Source organism: Syngnathoides biaculeatus, chromosome 4, assembly GCF_019802595.1.
Source record: "Syngnathoides biaculeatus isolate LvHL_M chromosome 4, ASM1980259v1, whole genome shotgun sequence".
NCBI classification, from domain to species: Eukaryota; Metazoa; Chordata; class Actinopteri; order Syngnathiformes; family Syngnathidae; genus Syngnathoides; species Syngnathoides biaculeatus.
This window is the reverse complement of record NC_084643.1, coordinates 5,380,223-5,407,385: the sequence shown is the minus strand read 5'-3', so window position 1 is coordinate 5,407,385 and position 27,163 is coordinate 5,380,223. Positions and strand designations below refer to the sequence as shown.

Sequence of the window (27,163 nt, the reverse complement as noted above, 5' to 3'; positions counted from 1 at the left end):
ATATCATTTAAGGTTGTTTATATCGGCAATTTTTAATGTTCCCGGTCGCTGACATTTTGGCGAGTCACGTGCGCGGATGTGACGTGTCATGTGCTCAACCTGAGGCTCGGTTATGTTCCTACACAGTTATGGTCAGCGCTGATTTCTCGGATTTATCCCCATCCGATGAAGAAATAGAAGCGTCGGACGATCGGGAAGACGGAGGAATACGTCCATACAGATTTGAACCTGTGGCTGTCAATAATGTTGCACCCGGAGCTCGCTCGCGGAGCTCCACCATCAGACCTCCTGCAGCCGGCCACGAACGAGGTCCGGGCCCCGGTCACGAGCGAACTTCGGAGACCAGACGCGAGAGAGCTCCGGGGGCCTTCGTTTACACACTTATGTCCCGCGCGTAGCCCTCCGAGTAGTCAGACTCCGCGACATTCGGTCTGAAGAACCATCCGAATATTCAACATTGTTGACAACCACAGGTTCAAATCTGTATGGACGTATTCCTCCGTCTTCCCGATCAAACGGTACTTCTCTTTCGTCATCAGATGAGGATAAATCCGAGAAATCAGCGCTGGCCATAACTGTGTAGGAACGTAACCGAGCCTCAGGTTGAGCACATGACACGTCACATCCGCGCACGTAGGTCATGTCTTCTTCTTCCTTTCCTTTCGGCTTGTCCCATTAGGGGTCGCCACAGCGTGTCATCTCAGATGAACGCGTATTTGTTTGGCACAGTTTTACGCCGGATGCCCTTCCTGACGCAACCCTCTGCATTTAGCCGGAGAGAGAAGCTTACAGCACCTGGTATTCCCAAGCAGTCTACCATCCAAGTACTAAACAGGGCCAAACCATGATCTGACTAGATCGGGCGTTCTCAGGGTAGCATGGCCGTAAGATCGCGCACAAAGGTCGTGTGACTCGCCAAAATGTCAGCGACTGGGAACATTCAAAATCGGTGATATAAATATCCTCCACACAACCTTAAATGATATCTGATGAAAATCTTTATGTTAAAGTTGCAGTACCAATGACATGACTTATCTGATTGTTATTTTCAACGAGCGGACTTCCCCTTTAATGCGATTGTTGCGGTGATGAAGTGGATTTTGTTGATACCTGCGTTTCATAGACCCCTTCGATGTCTGGAGCCGAGAGGTCGGCATTGATCTCGTTGATGTGCTCCTGGTACATGTCCTCGGGCACGCAGTACTCATACAGGTAGTAGACCGGGTTGGAGCGAGGGAGCATGCGATTCACCTAACGGGACACAAACAAATAAAGTTGAAAAAAAAAAAAAAAAAAAAAAACACTTGAATTGAAAATAGCAACTTGCTCACTGCTGCTTACCTTTCTGTACGTTGGTCCCTCGTCCTGCTTCGGGACTTTTTGGTTGACGTAGAAGATGCGGGGGACGTTGAGCTTCATGCAATGGAGGTCATTTCCAATCAGAGCCCATAACTTGAACAGTCCAGGGTGGCTCGTTTCTGCAATCTGCACAGATCGGATACATCATTTTGAATAAACGAGCTGCAATCCTTACCAAAAGAGGGCTGGTAAGATACAGTAACTGATGCCCACCTGCACTATTTGCCAGGGCATGTCCAGAATGCTGCGAGCGGTTTTGCGGAGGAAACTTCCCAGGCCCGTGGTGGGGCCGTCCCTGATCACTCCTCCGCCTACAGAGTGAGCCTCTCCGTCCAACAGTCTCCTCTTCTTCTTTCTCTCCTTCCTCTGCTTCATCTGCAGCTCCCACTTTTTCTTGTGGTAGCGCAACCACACAAGATGCTCCTCCTGCACGGAGATGTCGATTTTTAAATGAGAATAAATCCCTCAAAAAAAAAAAAAAAGTTGTGTAATTTCACACGACATGCCCTCCAGATATTTATTTGCATATAAGCAATTAAAGTTAGGAGATTGTGTATTAAGTATGCAATACGTAGGCAGGGCAACAAGCTGTAATATCATCAAAATTCATTTGAATCTCATTTCACAGCAATTCAATTTAAGACCGCGTCGAGCCAGTTACCGACCTTCGTCTCGCCCATCGGGGGCGGCGGTCCCAAGACCTCTCTCCACGACTGGGTGAGCTCCAGATCCTGAGACTCCGCCTGGCTGTCCTCCCCCAGAGACGCTCTCTTCCTCTTGGTGCTGATGGGGATGGCCGGCTGCAGAGACCGAGCAGGCGCCCCGAAGTCCTCCATGTCGCGGAGCGGATTGCCCTTGAAGAGCTGAAGAAGAACCGCAGGTAGTCCATGTTTAAAGGTCCACTGTCGTGAAGTGCGTGAGTTTTAGTATGTTATTAATGGGGGAAAAAAGCCAGCCGGAACGGACCCATCCATTTTTTCACCACACAATGTGATTTTGACGTATATGGCTTTTTTGTAACTCCCGCCATGAAAATCCTCTCGAGGGATTTGTTTTCGAGAAGAAGCGGGAAGCGATGTTAGTGGCAGACGCCCACTCAAGCAGTCTTGTATGTTTCTACCAGTTTTACCTGCTGGAAGGTAGCTCGTTGTTCCTTCGTGTTAGCCAAAATGCCGGCTCGTTGTATTGCTGGATATCGTTCGAACACTCGGGAGGATGGATTCGGTCTTCATACTTTTCCAAAAGACTCGGTTCGTTGTGAAAAATGGATTGCACGGGTGCAAAGGAGGAGAGCTTCGTGGGTTCCAAATGACAGGTTAGGTGAAAAAAAAAAAAAGTTGGGGGGACGGGGGGACGGGACGTAATCCTCTCAGAATGTAACAAAAGATCCGCGCACATAAGTCAGGGGTGCTAAATGTGCCGACGTACCCGTCGGCATACGAGCATTATGGGACACGGAAGCTCATTTCAAAGAAGAGAACATCTCACAATCGAGTGAAGTGACCGGGGCAATATTACCCTTTCGTTCCGTGCCATTTTTAGATGATATGCGGATCATTTCTAACTAACAACAGACTCCCAGACAGTATGTATGAGCCAGCCCAGCCGAAGCCGTGCCTAATGTTATATGTATTTTTCATTACAATATCTATTTTAGAATGTTGACAGGCATGACACTTGATCTTTAAAGAGGGAATTGAAACAATATAATACAGCCTGTAGACTCGGGATCATGAAAAAGTTAGTGATTAAATGAAAAAAAAAAAATACTTCTTCATGAATCATCTAAAGGATTATTTCTTGCCCAACTTGACCGTTTTGCTTTGAGGTCACCAACCTGTCTCCTGCCCTCACTGGTGAAGAGCTCGCTGATTTTCTTTTGCTTGTAGATATCATTTTTCTCGAGAAGTTTCTTGTGAAGCCAGTCGGGATGTCGGACTCGGGGAACCGGATTCTTCACCTGAACATCAAAACCAGTTAGCACTCCATAGCTGGTGAGTGTTAGCAAAATATTCGACATTACGTACATTTTAGTATGATACCGTAGACAACCGCAAAATATTTTGCTATCCATTTTCTACACCGCTTATCCTCACCTGGGTTGAGTGTGTGCTGGCGTCTAGCTCAGCATACTCTGGGCAAGAGGAGAGGCACACCCTGAACTGATTGCCAGCCAATCGCAGGGCTCATAAACAACCATTTGCCCTCACATTCACACCTACGGGCAATTTAGAGTCTCCACTTAACCTACTATGCATATTTTTACTACAACAAATACAAACATATTGTCAAATGAGTAGATTTCTGACCGTGTACCCATCCATCCATCCATCCATTTTCTTTGCCGCTTATCCTCACTAAGGTCGTGAGGAGTGCCGGAGCCTATCCCAGCTGTCAACGGCCAGGAGGCGGGGTACACCCTGAACTGGTTGCCACCCAATTGCAGGGCACTTAGAGACAAACAGCCGCACTCACGATCACACCTAGGGGCAATTTAGAGTGTCCAATTCATGTTGCATGTTTTTGGGATGTGGGAGGAAACCGGAGTGCCCGGAGGAAACCCACACAGGCACGGGGAGAACATGCAAACTCCACACAGGCGGGGTAAGGATTCGAACCCGGGTCCTCAGAAATGTGAGGCCAACACTTTACCAGCAGAGCCACAGTACCTTCCATATGTATGATATGACAATTTTATATTTTGGTACAGATATGAACAAAAATCATGAATGTTGATACATGATTTGCCTTTGCCGGCCACATAAAATCATGCGGCGGGCCGTATCTGGCCCCCGGGCCTCGCGTTTGACACCTGTGCTCTACCCAAATGACATACAGAGTCGAACCAAAATACTGATGCAAGTAGTAAAGTCAGATTGATATGCTGAACAAAATGTACATGTAACACCTTTTTGTTTTACTCTCTAGACCTCAGAACTGTGAGGCCAACGCTTTACCAGCTGATCCACCGTGCCGCCCCAGATCAACTTAACGTGCGCATTACTAGTATTTATTTTCTTCATTTTTTTTTTTTTTAATTACCTGTTGAAGAGCTGCGGGGATGGTGATAATTTTCTGGATTGCACTGCCCAGCCTCTCAATGTAGTAACTCCAATCGAGGATCTTTGACGAGACCAGACAAGACCACTTTGCAAAAAAAAAAAAAACAGCACGGTCAGAAGTGATTTAATTCCAAACGCTTACCGAGCGGATGTCAAGGTCGTGCAGGCTGGGCATCTTCAGCCACTTGCGCAGGAAATGTTTGGTCACGCTTGCCTCGGCTTGGAAAATGGCTAAAGGAATGGCTCTGACCAAGGGGGACGGACACACGAATGAGCCGAGGAAAAGTTTTCTTTTGCAGCCCGTCATAATAAATACGCGACGTCGGCCCACCTCTCCGTGACAGGAGATCCTTCCGGCTTCCGCGAGATCACGTAACGGCAGCTCAGACCGGCGTCTTTCACCATTTGGTCTCCCAGGAACTCTGCCAGTCTCTTGGCCGTGCTAATCGACGTGGACTTCTGCTCTCCGTAGTCCTCCAACTTCTTGGACATGGAGCGATTCTCTGATATGAGGTCAAAAAGCTCAGCGTCCGGCATGTTGGCTGCCTGCGGGAACAAGGAAACAATTACTGAAATCGTACGTTAAGGCTTTCACAAGTTGACTCACGGGTTGCTTTAAGATTTCTTTTTTTTTTTGGGGAGCCGGCGTGACGCTGCCTTTACCTTGCTGTACAGCACATCCAGCCAATAGTCGGCCACTTTGGCCACGGAGGCGTAGACCTCCTCGAGCGTGGTCCCTTTGAGGAACGCCTCAAACACGGAGGACTGGAAGATCTTAATGAGCTGCAGCTCCCCTCTTCTCTTCACTTCAAAACCCTTCAGCTCGGCCAGAGTGCCGTCCTCGTTGAATACGGCGTACCTATTATGAAAGGCCAATTTAGAGTCATATAAAAAACATACTGGGCACATCATCAAGTGTGAAGTTTGCATGTTCTCGCCGTGCCAGCGTGGGTACTTCAGTTTCCTCCCACATCCCAAAAACATGTGACATTAATTGGACACTCAAAATTGCCCCTAGGTGTGATTGTGGGTGTGGCTGTTTGTCTCGATGTGCCCTGCGATTGGCTGGCAACCGGTTCAGGGTTGTCCCCCGCCTCCTGCCTGTTGACAGCTGGGATAGGCTCTAGCACTTCCCGCGACCCTCATGAGGATAAGCGGAGAAAATGGATGGATGATGGATGGATATATATATAAAAAAACATACTGGGCACGTCATCAAACATAGGAGTAAAACCTCTACCTTTGCCAAGGTACTGAACATTTATGATTATTTTGTAATTTGTAGTGGTACAGACAAACTTCATAGTGAAGGCTGTTTTTAATATTTTGAAGGAACATTTGTTTGTTCCACACTGGGCGGCACAGTGGGGCAGCTGGTAAAGCGTTGGGGTCACAGTTCTGAGGACCCAGGTTCGATCCCGGCCCCGCCTGTGTGGAGTTTGCATGTTCTCCCCGTGCCTGCGTTGGGTTTTCTCTGGGCACTCCGGCTTCCTCCCACATCCCAAAAACATGTGACATTACTTGGATACTTTAAATTCCCCCGAGGTGTGATTGTGTGTGGCTCCAGCACTCCCCGAGACCCTCGTCAGGATAAGCGGCAAAGAAAATGGATGGATGGATGTTCCACACTGTAAGTGGACAACGTATGGGCTTATTATTTGGGGCACTATTGACATTTTGTTTGGCAGCACGGTGCGACAACTGGCTAGAGCGTTGGCCTCGCAGTTCTGAGGACTGGGGTTCGAATCCCGACACACCCTTTGTGAAGTTTGCATGTTCTCCCTGTGCCTGCGTGGGTTTTGTCTGGGCACTCCGGTTTTCTCCCACATCCCCAAAAACATGCAACATAATTAGACACTCTAAATTGCCCCTAGGTGTGATTATGAGTCCGATTGGTTGTTTGTCTCTATGTGCCCTGCGATTGGGCGGTGACCAGTTTAGGGCGTACCCCGCGTCCTGCCCGTTGACAGCTGAGATAGGCTCCAGCACTGCCCGCGACCCTCGTGAGGATAAGCGGCAAGGAAAATGGATGGATGGATGGATGTTCCACACTGTAAGTGGACAACGTATGGGGTTATTATTTGGGGCACTATTGACATTTTGTTTGCCGGCATGGCGCAAAAACTGGTTAGAGTGTTGGCCTCGCAGTTCTGAGGACTTGTGTTCGAATCCCGACCCACCCTGTGTGAAGTTTGCATGTTCTCCCAGTGCCTGCGCGGGTTTTGTCCGGGCACTCCGGTTTCCTCACACATCCCAAAAACAAACCTAAATTCCCCCCCAGGGTGTGCTTGTGAGTGCGACTGTCGGCCGTCTCCACGTGCCCTCCGATTGGCTGGCAACACAATTCAGGGTGTACCCCGCTTCCTGCCCGATGATAGCTGGGATAAGCTGCAGCACTCCCGCGACCCTTGTGAGGATAAGCGGCTCGAAAAATGGGTGGATGATATTTTGTTTATTTGTAAGAATCAATTATTTTGGTGGCAAAGGCGCTTTTGATCAGTACCATAACTTGACACATGCTTAATATTTGCGTCACTATTGATAGGAATCACAGTTATTGTTCACACCTTTTCTTTAACTTCTTCCCTTCTTCTTTCGAGGCGGGCAGAATCATGGCCAGATACGGGCCGTCCACTTCGAAGAAGATGCTGTTCTCCGTCCTGATGTCGTACGTGAGCGACGCAGGGTCGACCAGCTCGTGGTACTGGTCGTTGGTGAAGCCCTCCTTGACCAGGATGTTCAGCATGGCGCCAGGGTAGGAGATGGTCACCTTGGGCTTCTTCTCGTGCGCGGTCTTCACGACAAAGTTCTCCGGGAAGGTGTTTGGGAGGACGCACCAGATACCGTCAGTGTCCAACTCAAGCGGCCTCCTAAATCACAGGAACGATGACGGGGGAAACGGATTTTCCTCGTGGAAATCTACCGCTGCGGATCACCTCTGCAGTTGGTGATTTCTCGTGCTGCTCACCCGATTTGCTCAATGAGTTCTCTCGCCCGAGTGATGATGTTGGCGCCGGTGTAGCACACGATGCCGGCCATCTCCATCGAGTACCAGCGAGCCCTGGTGGGCACAGTTGAGCGACACAGACTTGCACAAGAACGGTTTTCAGGTAACGATGCAATTTGGGAGGCAACGGATTTAGACGCGTACCCTTTCCTCATGACGTAGCCGTAAAATGAGTTTAAGATGCACTTGTGAGCCAGCTGGAGAGACTCGTACAGGATCTCCATGTTCTTGCAGCGCTTGACCTCGGCAGCGTCTCCGCTTTCCTGAGCTGCCGACAGTTTTTTCTTCCACACCTTGAGGGACGAGATGTAAAAGTAGCGTCTGTACGATGCAATTACCGAGAGGAGCTGACCGACAAGTGGTCTCGAACACCCTTGGAGGGAAGACGTAATCCACGGTTTTCGTTTCAGTACCTTGTGTAGCCCTTTGAACTCATATCGCCGATCCCTGAAAGCTCGAACGGTATCCACGTAGAAGGAGTTTTCCCGCTGACAGATGGTGGTGACTCGCTCCTCCAGCTTGGTGACGTGCGTCTTCTTGTAGGCTTTCTTGCAGTAATCTGACCCAAAGAAAAGTCCGTCAGAATCAGAGCTGCATTTGGCACCGCCGAGGGCAAAATAAAATCACCTTCGAGGCGTTTTTTTTCATGCTTAGCCTGTTCCTCCCTGTTGAGCGTGTGGAAGGCCCGAGGCGGCCCGTTCGGAAAGAACGGAGGGAACTTCTCGGACTCGAGCTGCTGCTGGATGCGGTGGAACTCACTGCGGCTGGCGGGCACTGTGGAAGGAGGCGTGGCACATTTTCGGATTCCTCTCGCCAGATTACCGTAATTTCCGGCCTACAAGCGGCAACTTTTTTCACACGCTCTCAACCCTGCGGTTTATGCAGTGATGCGGCTAATTTGTGCATTTTTTCTAACGGCCGCAAGGGGGCACTCGAGCGAAAAAGTGAAGAATGAGTCCGGTGGAATATATGTGCAGCGGAAGTGACTTTTACCGGCCCTGTTAGCGCTGCGCTAGTGTGTTACCGGCATGTCTCGGTGATATTTACCAGTTAGTTTTATTTTAACCAGCGCTGTTAGCGTTTGTGTTAGCGTGGTGCTAGCGCAGGGGTCACCAATGCAGTGCCCCCGGGCGAAAGGTAGCCCGCGAGGACCATAAAAGGCGCCCGCGAGGTATGTTGTGAAAATACCATACGCCACAAATTTTTACGATTATTTCTGCTTTAAATTCTGAATCTGACTTGCTTACACGAATTGAAATTATAAAATACCTGTCATGTCATTTACTACAATTAATTAAAACAAAAATATTTTATGTACGTAATGAACTGAGTCTGAAATTTGCCAGACAGGTCACGTAGCCCTTCATACGATCGGTGCTCACGAAGTAGCCCTCAGCCTCAAAAAGTTTGCTGAGCCCTACGCTAGCACTAGCTTTAGCGCTGTGCTCGCGTTATCCCCACGTTAGCTGTAGCACTAGCATTAGCGCTAAGGCTAAAGTAAGTTTTATTTCAACCGGCCCTGTTAGCGTTACTTCTAGCGCGATGCTAGCGGTAGCACTAGCGTTAGCATTAGCGCTAATGCTAGCGCAACGCTAGCTCTTTCTGTGTACCGTTGTTGTAAATAGTGTTTCAATGTGGGGACTTGCGGCTTTTACACAACTGGTGTGTATTTATGTACCAAATGGTATTTCCTTTACAAATGTACTCGGTGAGGCTTGTTACCAACTGCGCTCTGTAGTCCGGGAATTACGGTACATTTAATCTCTTGGAAACATAAAAGATGCCCCACGAACGTACTGATTTCGCCTCTCCAGTGCCAAGCCATTCTCCTTTGACAGGTGGCGCCTGGTTTGTTGAAGTCACAGGCAGCACAAGTGGCTTCATCGACCATTGCAGACGGCTGAATGAGAGCAATTGAGATTTGGAAGTAAATACTTTTGTGATCGTACCTTTCCTTTGGTTCCTAATTTTTTTTTACCTGTAGACGGTTGGTGAGGATGATGTTGGGGTACATTGCTCCAACATCAAGATGGTATATGAGGGGACACTCAATCCTGTTTGGGACCTCTTTCAGAGAAGTCAGCTTTTTTTTGATATCATCACAGACCTGGTGAAATAAAATAAACCACATCTTATATTTCAAACCGGGAAAGTAGTATCGGGAATGTGGATTGGAACGGTGATTAAGAAAATCCGTATACCTCATTGAAGTTGGTGACTTGCTCTAGGGGGATTTTCTCCTCCTCCTCAATGGCATGACGCATCGTTTGCTCAACTCTTTGGTATAGGAAGTCGAAAGCAGCTGGATTCTGTCGACAAGCCAATCAAAATCACACGGTAATACAAACTGATTATTTCCAACCACTTGTTAGTGTGTTGTGAAAGATCATCAGTTGTGCTGCGAGAAATCATTCAATTTCAATTACTAATAAAATTCCGGCCACGTATAGTAACAGGAAGATTCTTTAAATTCAATTAATGTAATTTCCAGCCTTTAAACCATGACTTTTTTTCCATACGCTTTCAACCCTGCGGTTTATGCTAACGGCCGCAAGGGGGCGCTCGAGCAGAAAAGGTAAGAGTGAGATCGGTGGAATATATGTGCCGAGGAAGTGACCTTTACCGGTCTGGCCCTGTTGGTGCTGCGCTAGTGTGTTACTGCCGTGTCTCAGTGATTTTTACCGGTATGTTTTTTTTAGCCAGCCCTGTTAGCGCAGTGCTAGTGTTAGCATGGCGCTAGCGTTAGCGTTAAACTCTCTGTGGACTGTCTTTCTTTGTAAATATTTCATGTTTCAATGTGGGCACTTGCGGCTTTTACATGTACCAAATGGTATTTCCTTTACAAATGTACTGGGTGAGGCTTATAATCAGGCGCTCTCTATAGGCCGGGAATTACGGTAGATGGGAGAAAATACATTTACCTGTGTACAGAATACAGAATAAGTTGTAAAACAGCTACACTGAGTAGGTGTGTTTATGAGATCATCATTATTCCAGTATATATAATGATATGTTTTGTGACATTTTTTGTTTGCTGGTGTGCCGTGGGATTTTTCTAATAGTGTCTTAGGGAACACTGATATTATGTAAACAAAGCGCCGAAGCGTATGAAGTATTACCATTTTGAAACGGCAGGGAATGTCACTCCGAAACACTCCGGACTCCAGCGCCTCGACGTGGCCGCCCACGTAAGTCTCGGAGTCCAAGACGTGGCCGTCGTCCGTCAGCTTGTTGAAGACTTGTTCCTGCTTGTTGGGGAAGACGATGTTGGCGTGGAAGGCCTGCACCATGAGCAGGGCTTCGCATAGGGTACCGGAACCTTTCCGCAGCACCTGCATAGATGGGGAACGCGGGAGCGGTGTTTAACGGTCGCTTGCCGCGTCGATACTTTGCATATTGCACTGTAAACAAACCTCATCGGGCTCCATCGGGATGATGGTGCACAGAGCAAAGATGAACGGGTGAACGTATTTCATATACAGGTAATATGTGGCCACGGCGTCTGACACCGAGTAGGTGGCTAACGTCTGATAGCAAGGTTTAAAAGGGGAAAAAAAAGTTAACATGATCCGGTAGATTTTTTTTTTTTTTTTTTTTAAACATAAGAATCAGTACCTGTGGTTCCTCTGTTGCCATGCGGCACATCTCCTCCGGGTCCAGCTCCACGGGGTCGTATCCCAGTTTAGCCTTCGCTGCGGCCTTCAGGTTATGGCTTCCCACTGGCAGGTAGCTGTCTCTCTTCACCCACCTAGCGCGCGAGACGAAAAGCAGTTTAAGTCCACCTTTACATCAAATGTTCCGCTGCAGATACATTCGATTATACGGCAGTAGTATTATACATGAGTTTAAAAGAGATTGCCACACTATCCGAGAACTGATCCATTTTTATGCCACAAATGCATTTTATCAGTGACAGCTTTGCAATACCGATGGATTAAATGCAACATGACAAACAAAGTTACTGAATTTAGCCTTAGAAAATAAGGAATGCTAAATAAGCATAAATGTTTTCCAAAAAAATACGGGGAATACAGTCCAGTTATATTTGTGACATCTTCACATTTTACCATTTTGCTTTCTGAAATTGTCATCCATCCATTTTCTTTTGCCGCTTATCCTCACGAGGGTCGCGGGGAGTGCTGGAGCCTATCCCAGCTGTCAATGGGCAGGAGGCGGGGTACACCCTGAACTGGTTTCCAGCCAATCGCAGGGCACATTGAGATAAACATTCGCACTCACAATCCACCTATGGGCAATTTAGAGTGTCCAATTAATGTTGCATGTTTTTGGGATGTATGAGGAAACCGGAAAACCCGGAGAAAACCCAGGCAGGCACGGGGAGAACATGCAAACGCCACACAGGCGGGTCCGGGATTGAACCTGGTACCTCAGAACTGTGAGGCCAACGCTTTACCAGCTGCTCCACCGTGCCGCCCGTCGAAACAAAGTTAAACAAAATTATATACCTGTACTTCTAACTCATTTATACTCAGTCTTGTGATAAAGATATCAATTTTCTTCCAATATTATTTAACGCACTTTAATAATGATAACGTCAATCAAGATTCTCAACATTGCAGGTCCCTCAAAATGTATCTACCAGTCAAAACTTTCTGCAGCACTTTCAGAATTTTGATTTTTTTCATAAAAATTGTGGATCAGTCAAACCTAAAACTGTCCATGTGGATGGCCTGACTGGACTTGTACTCTCCTTGGCTGTCCTTCTGGAACCCAATCTCCCTGTGCATGCTCAGTCCGTGCACAGACGCTCGTGTCTCAACAAAAGGCCTATGGAATTGTATCAAAGTCACACAAACACACACAAAAAGATGACAATATTTGCGCGAGATGACTAAATAACGACAAAACGCACAAAACAATCCTCACCAATCGAAAAAGTCTCCGTTGTAGGTGACAAAGATGTTGGGCTGTGTCTCTTGAATGTGATCAAAGAACCTCTGAATAAGTGCCACCTGGTGGAATGAAATGAGATTTATGGACACCGCTGGAAAATAAAGTGGAATATTATTCCATTTATAGCTACCTCATCATCCTCATTGAAAACAGCGAAAGGACCTTCGTATTCAGGTTTGGGGGTGAACTCAAAGTCTTCGATGTTTTCAGAGACAATCTCTCTATTTGTGATGAGAAACCCCTGCAGGGAGACAAAACAAAAAAATCGAGTCGTATGGTCGCAAGCATCTCGTGAGCACAATACGAAGAGGACAGACATAACACCCGTGGAAGTAAATTAGTGCCACCAGGAGTTGAATTTGAAATGCCGCAGAAAACAGGATTTGAATTTTGAAATGTAAAGTGATCGCATTTTCAATAGTTGCTACAATTCGCTGTCTAAAATTCACCGTCTGTGCCACCAGGCAGGGTTACTTCAGGTCAGAACCGAACAGCCAGCTAATCCAGTTATGCTTTCTTCGTATGTGACGTCACGCGACTAAGAAAGGGTAACTGCGATTGGCTGGGTGTTCGGTTCTGACCTGAATTAACCCTGCCTGGTGGCACAGAGGGTGAATTGTAGCCGGTTGAATTTCAGTAGCAACTGTAGAGCTCATGCACGTGACGTCACCATTTTCACGGCGCCATATTGCTGGTCACACAGAGCTGCTCGACATTGTGGGAGACATTGAACCGGAGGACAATATTTACAATACCCGAGACCTGTTGTGCTTTTGGTTGTCACAACAGACGAGACAGATATTCAAAGAGGTCATTCTCTAGAATACCAGCTGAAAAGACCAGTAAAGATCAATGGATTTCGGCAATTAAACCTGATGGATGGTGCCCAACCAAAATATACACAGGCCTGTGTGGCGATCGCTTCACTTCAGGTAGCAATTATTCTTCTCAATCTCAAATTCCCAAGAAGTATTTATGTCAAGTTGGCTCATTTGAGAACAATGAAAAACAAAAACAATGAAAAAAAAAAAAAAGACAGGGAGTCGTCTCCAACGTACACGGAAGCGTGTTGCGGCCACACATTAATTTGGTAAACCTCTCCCCAACAGACTTTTTTTTTTTTTTTTTAATATGCATTGTTCTCAAATAAGTCCAATGCATATTTAAAAAAAGAAAATAAACCGTCGGTCACAGTGATGTTTACATAGGTTAGAGTGTGGCCGCAACACGCTTCCGTGTACGGGGCCTGAAGCCTATCCCAGCGGTTTATTTTCTTTTGTTTAAATACGCATTGGACTTATTTGAGAACAATGCATATTTTAAAAAAACGTCAGTCACGGAGAAGTTTACCGAAGTTTAATGTGTGGCCGCAACACGCTTCGTGTACGGAAGAGCGGACTCGTAGTATTTTTTTTTCCAATCATAATGAATGCGAGTTTGTGTAAAACAATGGATCATTTATTTAAATATTGGTATTTGTATTGAAAAAAATCTGAGTGGCTCCATCGCTATGTGGGATTTATTCTTGATTGAGAACAGATCCAGCAACAAAGTATTTGTATGCGTCCAGACTTTTCTACGCTTTCAAACTCTTCCGTGTAAATCTCGACGCCTTACTCACCAGATCCACGTGTAGATCCAGTTGTCCAAGACGAGCTAAAGCGGGTTAACAGTCCACTTTCTTATTGGGGAAAACATTGACTTCGGCATGAAATACGGGTCCTCTATGCCAAGCGTCTCTCATTTTTCCACGTACTTTCGTTTATCACCTTCTAAATGTTTAACGGTATCGGACAAAACAAAAACGTATTTTCGGGCCGTCTCCGACCGACTTAGCATTGAAGAGTGTTTCACTAGACCGTCAATATTTCCCGTCACGTGACTTCAGTGACGTAGGTGCACGAGCTCTATCGAAAATGTGATCACTTTACATTTCAAATTCAAATCCTGCTGGCACTAATTTACTTCCATAAACACCCACCTGGCCATCTATCATGTACGAGATCATCATAATCTGGTCGGTCTCTGCATCGGGGAATTTCAGTGGAAGTTTGGTGGTCTCAATGTCAAAGGCCAAAACGACAGGATCCTAAAAAAAAAAAAAAAAAAAAAAAGGAGGAGAATGATTCTCGGGACATCGACGTAAAAGACAAAAGATGGTAAACTTCATCAAGAAAATCGGCATACCGGTCGTTCGACAAGATCATCCCTGCGAACGATCTCCGGCGGGTAAGCGCTGCCTCGGTATCGAACATTGTACCAGTGAGCCTGAGAAATTATAGATATTAAACAAAAAGTAAATATTAGTAAACAACAGGTAGCGTCCTTTCGACGTATATTTTCCGCAGCAGTGGTCATTTGTATTCACCACGTGGATCTTTAAGTCAATGGATACGCGAACGTGGTAGGGCACGTCATACTCCCTCAAGTCCACGATGTTGTCTAGTTGGTCGGAAATACTCTTGGACGGCCCGTCTTCTTCCGCCGAAGTCACGTTCCCGCCCGAAAGAGCGCTGCAAAGACGGCAAAACCGTTACCTCCGATCGAGAACGGAGTGAGCGGCGTGCTCAAACGCGACGTACCTCGATAACATCGACGTGTAGACGTCGTTCGACTGCTCCCTTTCTCGGTTTTTGCGCACCGCCGGCGAAATCTCCCGCCTGACCTTGACGAGGTCGTCGACGGTGTTGAACGAAAGCTTGACGTAGCTTCGTTTCAGTCCAACCAGGTGGTTGGGCTGGACGACAAACCAGAAGAACGTTTTTAAAGTTATACATCGCGGCGAAGGGCGAGCAGTCATGATCGCTTTTATGCACCAAAAATCCACTCTCACCAGATCCAAATCTTCTTTCGGGAGAATTTCAAGTTTGGACACTTTTCCTTGGAACTTTCTCGACAAATATGAGATGACTTCTTTTTCACAGTTCTGCAACCATCGCACAGACAACATCATTATGGTTTTTGCCATTGGGGCACGATCCAAAGTTGATGCTCGGATTTACCTTTTTTGTGGCAATATAAAAATAAGGCTTGAAAGGGAGCGCAACCTATGGACAAAAGAAATATTCAAAGATGTAAATACTCATAATTATATGGTCAGACATGAAGTCATCTTAAAGGGAAATTCCGGTGGTTTGGAGTAAAAATGTATCCAATAGGTCATGTTATATGTATTGTATCTTGATAATGTGATGTTAAATCCTCTCTCAGTTATTGTTTTTTTTGAGAAGATTTTTTATCGGCAATTACGAATTTTCATGGGCGCCGCCATTTTTGCGAGTCACATGATGTACGTGGGCCTATGTGACGTGGTACGCGCGGCACCAAAGGCTCGCTTATGTTGGGAAACTGCTGTGGCCAGCGCTGATTTCTCGGATTTATCCTCATATGATGAAGAAATAGCAGTAACGGTTGACCAGGAAGACGGAAGAATACTTCCATACAAATATGAACTTATAATAATGTAGAGTTTTCGGATGGTTCTTCGCCCACCTTTGGGCACACATTTTTTATTTTATTTTTTTTAAATAAAACACACTGTTAAATGGTGACCTCTGGTTACTTCTAACAGTGTAAATAAAGGGCAATCATAATATTTTGAAAACTTAAAATATGAGTCCAAACAACCAAAATAATTTTGCCAAACTTCAGACATAAAAATGTAGACAGACTGAAATTTATATCAAATAGGCTACTGCTCTTACAAGTTACACTTCAGAAATAAGTACACAGTTAGAGAGGGAGAGATCATGAAATATAAAAGTGAACGATAAAAACGACATCTCCAGGGCCTGTGCTCCTGATAGGCCTAATCATATTAGCAGTTGTCATTTATATAATATTTGAGAAATTTACTTTGTGTTTCCTGGTTTTGGGTATTTTTTTCCATAATTGATCAAATCGGAACACAGAGTGCTCAGCACTTTGCCGGCCGGGAACGTCCACTTTTTGTATGTGTTCGGTCAGACATGTTGATACAGTTTTCGTTCCTATCTGGACAGTTCCACTTTTTTCAAACCGTGGCCATCTGAAACAGTTTTTTTTTTTTGGTAACCCCACGTTTTTTATCAATTTCCCTGGCACGATCTTCATCTTTTTGCTCCGAGACTTTCGCCGTACTGGCAAACGTGCAGACCGCTCGCTAACATATGCGGACGTATGTTTATATATTATAACTATGTCGTAGTCAACAGAATCCTTCTCTATGAAATGTTAACATCAGAGTGAAAATACCGACGAAATACCGCCAAAATGCTGCTGAAAATCGGAATGTTGTCATTATAAACGCCAATTTTAATGCAAACATTTTCTGCTATCACAGCTGTGACTAATTTCACCAGTGTTGCCGACAGATGATGGCGGCCGGTCTTGATCACAGCCTCGCCCAAAAAAAATGTTCTCAACGGATTTACACGTTTCACAAAAATGACAATTTCAGCTGAAAAAAACTTGGAATTCCCATCCCTGGGTAAGGTATTTTACCGTGTCCGATAGTGGCGGTTCCTTTCGGCTTGTCCCGTTAGGGGTCGCCAAAGCGTGTCATCTCAGACGAACGCTCATATTTGTTTGGCGCGGTTGTTACACCGAATGCCCTTCCTGACGCAACCCCTCTTGGGGAACCGCATGTAAATGCACCGACGAAAAACCGGCGAGATTTCATTGTCGCGGCACCAAATACGTCACATTCGCGCACGTAGGTCACGTGACTCGCCCGTGAAGATTCGTACTTTCCGATAAAAATACTCTCAAAAAACATAAACTGAGAGAGAATTATCATCACATTATCAAGATACAGTACATATCACATGACCTATTGGAATACATTGTTACTCCAAACCACTGGACTGCCCCTTTAAGAGGCACCCCTGTGGGGCCACCCTGAACCAAATTCTGGTGTTCCTATCTGAAATTATACAAGTCCTGTATATTGTGGATATATTATGATAAGGTTCGATGATTATTTCATCCATCCATCCATCCATTTTTTGAGCCGCTTATCCTCACAAGGGTCGCGAGAATGCTGGAGCCTATTATGAAACCCAACACACCTTAAACCTCCTTCCGTCCTCTTGGAGAAAATAATAGTCCACAACACTGATCATCCTTTTGTCTTCATCCAGGATCTCAGCCTGGAAGCAAAAAGAGCGACACATTGCTATTTTGCAAGAAAAAGAAAAAAAATGGCAAAGACGGTGATTGAGTTTCGACCTACAGGATGCATGTTGATCAGCCAGCCAGTTTTTTCTCCGGGTTCCTTCATCCTCTCGAAGCCGAAGCGAGCGTCCATCTCGTCCGTGAACTGGCTGCGCTCCAGCCTCTTGAGGGCCGACATCGAGGAGCCATCGTCCCTGGTTGAAAAAAGAAATATGTTGCTTTTCATCAATGGCACAAACGCAAGACGAAATCTTGTTTTTTTTTTTTTTTTAATGCAGCCTCCATGTTGGTCACGGATACTTACTGGTTCTCCTGGTCTCCACTTTTATCCCGGTCCGATTTGAATCTTCCGCTATTTTGCAACACCATTCTGTGTCCGTGGCTGACCACAAAGTAGTTACCGGCGCTGATTTGGTGTTAAATCTGGGGGAAACTGCTGCATCTGATTATATTTCGGAGCTACTTCAAACTTCCGCCGTTGCTCCGATGACAAGTCTCGTGTTTTCTTACTTTGGCGCGTTCTTGCAGTTCCCGCGAGAGCGGGCTGAAGCGAAGATCGTTTATTTTGAACAGAGTCACTTCTGCATCCCATGTGTGGCCCCACACGTCTGAGGACCAGGGTTCAATCCCGGCCCCGCCCGTGTGGAGTTTGTCACGTTCTCCCCGTGCCTGCGTGGCTTTTCTCCGGGTGGGCACTCTGGTTTCCCCCCACATCCCAAAAAAAATGCAACATTAATTGGACACTGTAAATTGCCCCTAGGTGCGATTGTGAGTGCAGCTGTTTGTCTCATTGTGCCCTGCGATTGGGTGGCAACCAGTTGAGGGTGGAGCCCGCCTCTTGCCTGTTGACAGGTGAGATGGGCTCTAGCACTCCCCACGACCCTCGTGAGGATAAACGGCAAAGAAAATGGATGGATGGATGCATTCATTGGAGACTCTAAATTGACCCTCGGTGTGATTGTGAGTGCAACTGTTGTCTGTCTCTTACCTGCGATTGGTTGGCAACCAGTTCAGGGTGGAGCCCGCCTCTTGCCCGTTGACAATTGGGATGGGCTCCAGCACTCCCCACGACCCTCGTGAGGATAAGCGGCAAAGATAATGGATGGATGGATGCATTAATTTCAGACTATAAATTGCCCCTAGCTGTGATTGTGAGTGCAACTGTTGTCTGTCTCTTACCTGCGATTGGCTGACAACCAGTTCAAGGTGTAACCCGCCTCCTGCCCGTTGACAGCTGGGATGAGCTCCAGCACACTTGTGAGGATAAGTGGCAAAGAAAATGGATGGATGGATGGACGTACGGAATACGTTTAAAAAGTTGGAAAATCTTTTTTTTTTTTTTTGCTGCCCAGCTCATTTCTTCACTATTAGCTATTACCATTATATAACTACTACTATTATTATGATATAACTCTTTATGATCACTATGAGAAACATGAGAATGTGCAATTACTTTCCGCCGCACGGACAAAGACGTTCTTATATTAACGATCTTTGTAACGACTTCCGCTTGGGTGGGCGGAGTTAACCACAGTTCACACGTTTACTATAATGGATGGGGGGGGGGGTTAACTTGTTGCACTGGGGAGTGAGTGACTGACAGCAGGCTGCAGGTAGGTGCAGCAGACAGAAGATTCGAACTTTTAAAAAGCGACTTAGTAAAAGAATGAAAATTGTCTTGTGTCACTTTTGTTTCCGGTGTCGTCGGGAGGCTTGCTGGGGAAAGAGTTCGTTGCCTCGCAGTTAGCTTGCTAGCATCTGGCTTTAAACAAGCGTTAAACAATCGTGAGCTCGTTATCGCTCTTCCTTTAATATTGTTTATTTACAGCCCGTGTAATTAATTCATACGATAAACGGTAGTATGAATATATTTGCTGTTGACAGATGAAGTTAACTTTGTAGTCAAAATTTGGGTTTCATGCCGAAGGACACTTTTGTCAAAAGTCTTAAAAGGCGTTTTAAGCGAAAAGTGCTAGCAGCAGCAACACGTATACAACGCACGAAATTTGGAGTTTTATTCAATAAAAGCGTTTTTTTGTGTGTGTTTGGTTAGCTGAGGGTCCCTTTGTCAACAGTCTTGAGACCCTCAGTACCTCACTGACCTTTGTTCCATTTGTAGCCGAGTAGCCACTCTTGGATCCGACGTCAGCTGTTGCAAAGCGGCTGTTTTGTTTTTACCAGACTCTGCCTGGGGAAAAGGCTGCATGTACCCTTTACTCAGGATAAGGATGACCTTTATTATCCCAGAGGGGAAGTGTGCCTACATTATGCTCATTTTTTAAAAATCTAAAGCATGTGAAAAGTCTGACCTAGGTACCCAACATATGATTTGAATAGACGTTTGTTGGAGTTCAATCCCTTCAGTGGAAGTATTATTATTATTATTTGTGTGTGTGTGTTGGTTTGCTTTCCGCACTTGAGCATGATTCAAATTATTATAATCACAGTTACCAGTGGTCACCTTCAGCTGACCTTCAGACACTAAGCCCCCCATGCTAGAATAAAATATTGCTGTTAGTTTGCAACCCTGCTGTCCCTCCCAGTGGATGGCAAAAATGTAATCAAAGGAGAAGGACCAACAATGCAAATCACGGTTGAGCTACATTAGAATAGAATTAAAATGATCTGTGAATATTGAAACAATTTGTTATATTAACAAAATACGTTCTAATAATCCAGCAGTTATTCACTTACAGTATCCTTCATTAGGCACCTTTACACAATCGAATGAGATCTGAATTGAAAAAAAATGCTTTTGCAAGAATATTAACTACATATACTGTGTCACTCTTTTTAATGTTTTCCTGTTAAAGTAAGCAATTTAAATATTAGGGAAAAAGTCAAATTTCTCACTATGATGCTATGATTACAACAATATGACCAAACGTATTGTTAAATCAATATTAAATCAAACGGACCGATATCTTAGAAACGCACAGCTCCAGGCCCGGGGGCTAGATCTGGCCCGCCACTTGGTTTTATGTGGCCCACGAAGGCAAATCGTGTGTGTCCACTTCCAGGATTTTTGTTAAAATTTCAAATTGCCATGTCATAAACGACAACCTTGAGATATTGCAAGCATTTTTGTGTTACCAAAACATCAACAATAGTAAAAAAAAAACATTTGCCTTGATTTCTGATTCCAAAACTAGCTCATAGATTGCATGTGTGAATATAATGAGGTGATTAAAAAATTGTATCATTTCACAATCATAACGGCCCTCTGAGGGAACCCGAAACTACAATGTGGGCCGTGGCAAAAATGTGTTTTACACCCCAGAGTTCGTATGAGAATATTGCGGTCATATGTCCTTTTTTTCCCCCCTCAGTCTTGATTTTGATATTTTATAGTTCAAGCTATGGGAAAACCCCAAAAATAGGCTATACTGTATTTCGGTGAACGAGTTAATGAAAATGTAACTTAATTTAATAAGATCTTTCCTTTTTTTTTTTTTTTTTTTTTTTTTTTTGGGGACAGTCTCAGGAGGATGTCCGCGAATGCTCGCGTTTGCATTGTTGGGATTAATGCTATGGATTTTTTTCCACCTGCGGAGGATTAATAGCAGCGTAATAGCGATGCCCGAGAAAGGAGAGGAATCTCCGCCAAGCGACGGCCCCTCTGCACTCCAGGAGGATGTGCCTGCCGCGCACGCCTCTCGTGGCGGCCAACGGTGTGTATCGACGCAGCCCGAGGAGAACAGCCTGCGACCCCGCAGCTCCTCTACGGGACTTGACGTGGAAGAGCAACAGCGGCCCCTCGCCGGACAAAATCCTTCTCCAACCAACGCGCCCATGCTCAGATCCGGGCCCAGGGCGAGGGAGCGTCTCAAGTTTATTCTGGGAGCCTCGGAGGACAATTCTTCGGACGAGGAGACTTTAGCGGTCAAGCCGCCGAGCGGCGCTTCCCAGCCGTCAGCCTCCGCCGCCAAGTCTTCTCGTCATCTGATATCCCCTAAAGTGCCACAGCCCAGCTCCTCGGGCATGAAGTAAGATTTTGCTATTTAATGTGGCGACATACAGTCTGATACATACGCACATCGTGCGCGCTAATAACAGTCACAGTTTATTTGTCGTGACGATTCTTAACTGTGGTCTTGTTTTGAAAGCTGTTTACGCTCCGCTTCTGGCCGAGCGTCAGACGTATACTGCGCCTACTCCGCCCCCGTCCTCAAAAATTGACTCTTATCATCTGACTGTGCCAAACTGACCTGTGCTATTGTTGCATGCTACACACCCCTTTACTCTATTATTGGAACGCGAGTGACTTTGAAATTTGTGCCGTGACTCCGGGTCAAGGGACGGGCAATCACAGGGCACCCCCGCCCCCTTAATTCCAAATTATATTGCAAATGATAATAGTAATTTTTTCTTTAATTTACCCCTTTAAAGGAACACTTTGTCTAAATTAATAGGAACGGGAACACACATTGAAAGTTAGTAGATGAGGGTTCAGTGTTTCTTTTAATGCCAGAGTTATCCGCAGATTTCAGCATGAAACATCTCTAAATTGGAAAAGTACTATCAAAATTTCTCTGTTGCGCAGAGTTTCCAATGAGTTCGGCTGGAAAACTGACAGCCAATCAGCGTGAATTGCTTGTGGATACATTTCACTGAACAGAGAACGTCCACTATCTGGCCTTTTGTGGCTGATTTTTGTGAAAAATAATTACAAACAAAACAAAAATAGCACGATGTACAATGTTCAAGCCTGTGCGCTTGAGCCGGAATACATACTGGCGGAACTCGACGTGTTGGGAGGGGCGTAGCGCTGCCGACGAACAATAACAGTCCCATTATATGGACCGCGGAGATTTGATGCTTTTCTGAGGAGTTGGTTTAGATGTAGAGAACATACAGCAGGCGTGGCCAGACTTTTTGTTGTACTTTCAAGCAGCCAGCCTCTCGCGATTGACCGGCGGCGGAGGTGGGGTGGTTGGGGTTACACGCATGGATCACCGTAAATAGTAACCGGGAAATGTTGTGTGCTAAGAGCCAACAAAGCAAGTATCACAGTGAGTCGATGCTCCGTGTTATTACCACTCCCACCATTGAGCAAACAAAACAAAAATAACAATGGCACGGGGACTATATGCAAACTCCACACACGGAGGTCCGGGATTGAACAGCTGCGCCACCGTGCCGCCTCATAAAGTATGTTGTTGCTTATACCGTACCAGCACGAGAGGCTATAACTAAGCGGCTAATAACCAGTAATGATTACACCCGTGCAAATTTCCCAGCTGTTGATCGAACCTCAACTGTTATCCTGTCAGGTTGACCCCCACGGGGGGGTTAAGGAAGGAGAAATTTGGGTGGGTTTTCTCAGTTTTGTTGCACAACACGTCGGCATCTCTGCTTAGCTAGAAGGAATGGTCTGTAATGCTAAGCACCGGCGACGTCAGGGGCGGGGTCAAGGATGGGTTTTTTTTTTCGGGTTTGGCTGTGAAAGCCGGCACATATCCAGATTTTGCTTGGATTTAAAAAATGTTTCTATATTTTCATTTTTTTTTTTTCAATTAATGTCCAAAATATATGTAATAATAATATGACTTTACATTGGAGGGTCAACTGATACTGGTATTTCTTCATCAGATGCGGATAAATCCGAGAAATCATCGCTGGGCATACATAAATTGTGTCCCATGTAATCGAGCGTTTGGAACGGCACGTAACACGTCACAGCCGCCCACGTAGGTCATGTCACTCGCGAAAATGGCTGCGCCCCTGAAAATTCGTAATTGTCGATTAAAATTTTCTCAAAACAATATTAAATGAGTGAGAGAGGATTTAACATCACATTGTTAAGATAGAGTACATTTTACATGACCTATTGGACACATTGTTAATGCAAACTACCGGAGTTCCACTTTAAGTAGCACAATTTGGAATCAGAGCAAAATTTCGGGGAAATAAGTCTGTATAGCAAAAGCAATTTGAATCCCATTCTACATCTTAGCACTACATGCATGCAGTCCCTTTTTACGAATACAGTGCAGTGTTTGTTTTGTTTTATTAACAGTGCACGACTGTTACAAATATTCAAATGTTTCCCCATACAATTTCTTTTACGATGGCAAGATCCAAGATTCCCATCATTCCCATGTGATGTATTTTAAATATTGTGTCGGCCCCTCAAAATATCACTATGTAGTCATTTAAAATGTTTAGCCCCAATACTAAAGTAGTTGCTTCTTGCATTTTTAAGGAACGCTTTGTCCCCTACTGTCGGCGCTCTGCTCTGTTTCAACTTGTAATGGGCAGCTCGTGATCTGTCTTATCTGGACTTGTGGGAGGGGAGACGCAACAGAGGGAGTCTGACGGGAAGTGTTTATTCTTCTTCATTTCACTTTTCAAATGCACCAGCTCGTAAAGCTCGCTGCGTGAAATGGAGGGAGGTATTTTCAAAGCGTCACCCGGTTCCCGTACTTTCAAAGGTCAGCCGCTTTTAATCCTTGCCATTTTGACGGCAGCTCGTAGATGTGTGTTTTGTGTGGCGTTTCTACATTTCAATTCATGGTTGCAGCAATTCCAAACAGATGCCACTGCAGATGTTTTGGAACAGGAAGAATCGGTCTTGTGGCTGTAGTTATGTAAGCTCTTATTGGTACATGCATGTGTGCACAACAACTATAAACAAATTCTCTCCAGAACAGGGAAGTGAAATAAGTTGTTTGAGCGTCACAACTGACGCTAGGTGGCTTTTATCGGGACAGTATACTGTACATGGCACTTACAATATGTCCCACATGGGCTGACATTTCTCAAGGAGAGATCAGATAAGACAATAGAATAAAACGTGCCTGGAAATAAGTACGCCAGAAACTTTTCAGTGCATTTCTTGAATATACTTAACTTGACTGATCAAATAATTGAACTTCCAAACATGGGCAAGCGTTTCAACAAAGGTTTTAGTCACTATTGGACTTGTTTCGAGGCTTTGGAATGAACAGTGCAGGGACCGGCAGGAGCGCGCTGGAAATAGATTGTTTTCGTGAGGTGTTACTAATAGTTTGCCTCTCTCGCTTATACAAAATAAGTGGGGCAAAAATATTAGAAACACCTCTCAATATGATGTTATAAAAAAGATGAAGCTGTCTGGTGAGTGCAATTATAGCAATAAATGTTTATAATCTGTTTTGTTACGATATCGGTTCTGTTGTGTTTTGATAAATATGATTGATACAATGTGAACTTTCCGAGTGGTGCATACCAGCAACTGCACTATATATTTTTATTTCTTTTATGCATGACGTTGTTGTTGTTTTTTTGGGGTTTTTTTTTTTTTTCGGACAACAGTTTTTGGTACTTTGAGACTTCTTTACCGTTCTTCTGGAACAGCTACAAATACAATTTACTGACAACAGCAGAAAACAAGATAAGGACATACAGTACTGTAGATTGGCTGCGGCGTCGCAGAAGCTGAACTTTGACTTTGACTTTGGCTTTTCATATCCACTACTTATTATATTCGTACCGCCCATCAGGTGTGCGGCCGCATATAGCTCTTAAAGCTCTTTGCGGCTACGTGCCTCCGACATTACGGACAAGGGCATGTGAGCAAAACATCGTTTCTTGGTGGTGCAACTAATTCCAAGGTTTCCTGCTTCAGGCCCAGCATGTCTGGCCCTCACTTGGTAAAAAGGGGACGCGAGCACAAAAAGATGGATCTTCACAGAGACTTCACGGTGGCCTCACCTGCAGAGTTTGTCACCCGCTTTGGCGGAAATCGTGTCATTGAAAAAGTAAGACAAACAAAACCGTTTCTGTTCTTCCTCAACTGCCTTTTCTGTTTTCCTTGGAATGGGTTGTCAGTTTGTCGAAGGGTAGTCAAGGAGGAACCCAATATATTCAAGGTCCCAATAAAGGAATTTATGTTCACCATTTCAGTTACTATGGTAACAATGGAACTGTCAGCTCCTCAGAATCAGGCTGTTCGTCATCATCTGTTGCAGTTTTGGATGAACCTGTGTCTCCTCTTAGCATTTAAGGCCCTACAAACGTTTTAGCCATTCACTGATTTTTATATAGGTGACGAATTATTGCCTTTATTGTTGCTGGGCACATCACGTCCTCCTTCCACTGGCTCATCAGTAGTTTCTTTCACAGGTGCTGATTGCCAACAACGGGATCGCTGCAGTGAAATGCATGCGCTCTATTCGACGGTGGTCCTATGAGATGTTTCGAAATGAGAGGACCATCCGCTTTGTGGTCATGGTCACCCCTGAAGACCTGAAAGCCAATGCAGGTGCTTATTATTGAACACGTTATCAGCATGCGGCAAAATAATGTCCAATGTTCCCTCGAAGCTGCGCAATTGCGCACTTGTAGCGCACACTCAGCGCACATGAAAACTGATCTAGTCCAGTGAACGACAGCCTGACTATGTTTTTTTTTTTTTTTTTTTTTAAACACGACAGCATGTGGTCTCTAACAAGTTGCTGCTCACCACACCATGCCACACACCCTACTTCCTTGTTTACCTGACACCGCCCACCTCCCGCTCTTAAAGGGGTACACTCATAACTACAAACACCGCCCACCACCGGTGCTTTAGTTAGAAACACAGTCTGGGTAACGTTGAGCTAAGACAAGTTAGACGTGGTGCTTATGTTTACTCTTGATTTTTTTTTTTTTTTTTTTTTTTCAGCTCGTCCCGTTAGGGTCACCACAGCTTATCATCTCAGATGATGATAATGGCAAAAGTAAAAAAAAAAATGCTGTTGCTTTAATGAATGTCATTTAATTAATGAATGTATGTGAATAATAATAATAATAATAATAATAATAATGAAGAAAAACTGGATGAGATCTCTTTTTTGAGTAAAAAAGGTCTGGTCTGAAGCCGTAGTAGAAAGTACAGGATGAGATGGTGTATAATGTTAAAATTCAGCTTTCAACATGCATTGCTAAAGATATTCTGCAAGCGATAATTCAGTTTTAAACCAAGAAAAACAGACGGGGATTTCATTGTGGGTTAAAAATAAATAAAAGAAACAAAGTTTGAGGCTACATTTCAAATTTAATGTTCATAGTTGGCTTGGTTTGGTTAGCAATGTATTTTTTTTTGTTTGTTGACATTTTCATTGCAAGTTTGCAAAAACAAATAAAATTGTTCTTAAAATTTTCTAATGGTAATGTAAATGCTGTAATCTGAATCTTGTAATGTCGCATGTAACTTCAATGGATAACACCAATCTCACCACGGTGCATCCGCCTGATCTTGCTCACAGTGGTCAAAGGGAGTGCTCACGGGCTTAGCGTGTTTGCTTAGACACCTGAAAAATTAGAGGGAACGTTGATAACATCTGTCTGTTCTCAGAATACATCAAAATGGCCGATCACTACGTGCCTGTTCCCGGCGGACCGAACAATAACAATTACGCCAATGTGGAGTTGATAGTTGACATTGCCAAAAGAATCCCAGTGCAGGTAAATAATGTTGTTGTTGTTTCTTTCTGCCTGAGCTAGTCTGTGATTTAAAAAAAAAAAAAAAATATATATATATATATATATATATATATACACGTGAAAACGTTTCATAAAAGATGACGTTTTTTTACTTAACAGGCAGTGTGGGCCGGCTGGGGTCATGCCTCAGAAAATCCCAAACTACCTGAGTTTTTGAACAAAGCAGGCATTTCATTCTTGGGTAAAAGATAATTTGAAA

General features: G+C 44.8%; 2 protein-coding genes across 5 annotated transcripts in view; one reads left to right on the top strand and one right to left on the bottom strand.

Moving 5' to 3' along the window:
* Window positions 1-18,047, bottom strand: part of pole (polymerase (DNA directed), epsilon) — a 28,427-nt gene extending 10,380 nt beyond the window's left edge. The window contains exons 1-32 of the mRNA XM_061818027.1: window positions 17,801-18,047; window positions 17,555-17,690; window positions 17,391-17,471; window positions 15,345-15,389; window positions 15,176-15,268; window positions 14,925-15,079; window positions 14,711-14,855; window positions 14,530-14,610; window positions 14,324-14,431; window positions 12,473-12,583; window positions 12,316-12,401; window positions 12,097-12,216; window positions 11,044-11,176; window positions 10,842-10,955; window positions 10,548-10,760; window positions 9,630-9,737; window positions 9,407-9,535; window positions 9,226-9,328; window positions 8,056-8,202; window positions 7,842-7,987; window positions 7,573-7,721; window positions 7,390-7,482; window positions 6,989-7,291; window positions 5,085-5,280; window positions 4,753-4,967; window positions 4,564-4,666; window positions 4,402-4,482; window positions 3,197-3,319; window positions 2,025-2,222; window positions 1,573-1,785; window positions 1,342-1,485; window positions 1,111-1,251 (exon numbers count right to left, since the gene is read on the bottom strand). Of these exons, the coding sequence (XP_061674011.1) occupies window positions 1,111-1,251; window positions 1,342-1,485; window positions 1,573-1,785; window positions 2,025-2,222; window positions 3,197-3,319; window positions 4,402-4,482; window positions 4,564-4,666; window positions 4,753-4,967; window positions 5,085-5,280; window positions 6,989-7,291; window positions 7,390-7,482; window positions 7,573-7,721; window positions 7,842-7,987; window positions 8,056-8,202; window positions 9,226-9,328; window positions 9,407-9,535; window positions 9,630-9,737; window positions 10,548-10,760; window positions 10,842-10,955; window positions 11,044-11,176; window positions 12,097-12,216; window positions 12,316-12,401; window positions 12,473-12,583; window positions 14,324-14,431; window positions 14,530-14,610; window positions 14,711-14,855; window positions 14,925-15,079; window positions 15,176-15,268; window positions 15,345-15,389; window positions 17,391-17,471; window positions 17,555-17,690; window positions 17,801-17,865 (4,278 nt within the window). The 5' untranslated portion in view covers window positions 17,866-18,047. The remainder of the gene's footprint in view (window positions 1-1,110; window positions 1,252-1,341; window positions 1,486-1,572; window positions 1,786-2,024; window positions 2,223-3,196; window positions 3,320-4,401; window positions 4,483-4,563; window positions 4,667-4,752; window positions 4,968-5,084; window positions 5,281-6,988; window positions 7,292-7,389; window positions 7,483-7,572; window positions 7,722-7,841; window positions 7,988-8,055; window positions 8,203-9,225; window positions 9,329-9,406; window positions 9,536-9,629; window positions 9,738-10,547; window positions 10,761-10,841; window positions 10,956-11,043; window positions 11,177-12,096; window positions 12,217-12,315; window positions 12,402-12,472; window positions 12,584-14,323; window positions 14,432-14,529; window positions 14,611-14,710; window positions 14,856-14,924; window positions 15,080-15,175; window positions 15,269-15,344; window positions 15,390-17,390; window positions 17,472-17,554; window positions 17,691-17,800) is intronic.
* A 990-nt stretch (window positions 18,048-19,037) lies between these two features.
* acacb (acetyl-CoA carboxylase beta) overlaps window positions 19,038-27,163 on the top strand; it is a 31,050-nt gene continuing 22,924 nt past the window's right edge. For 2 of the 4 annotated variants that reach the window (XM_061818287.1, XM_061818288.1), the window contains exons 1-6: window positions 19,038-19,109; window positions 20,975-21,482; window positions 25,106-25,238; window positions 25,603-25,741; window positions 26,816-26,925; window positions 27,064-27,145. In XM_061818287.1, the coding sequence (XP_061674271.1) occupies window positions 20,995-21,482; window positions 25,106-25,238; window positions 25,603-25,741; window positions 26,816-26,925; window positions 27,064-27,145 (952 nt within the window). In that variant the 5' untranslated portion in view covers window positions 19,038-19,109; window positions 20,975-20,994. Of the gene's footprint in view, window positions 19,110-20,974; window positions 21,483-23,812; window positions 23,931-25,105; window positions 25,239-25,602; window positions 25,742-26,815; window positions 26,926-27,063; window positions 27,146-27,163 lie in introns of those variants that run through there. The other 2 variants (XM_061818289.1, XM_061818290.1) reach the window with 2 other exon arrangements.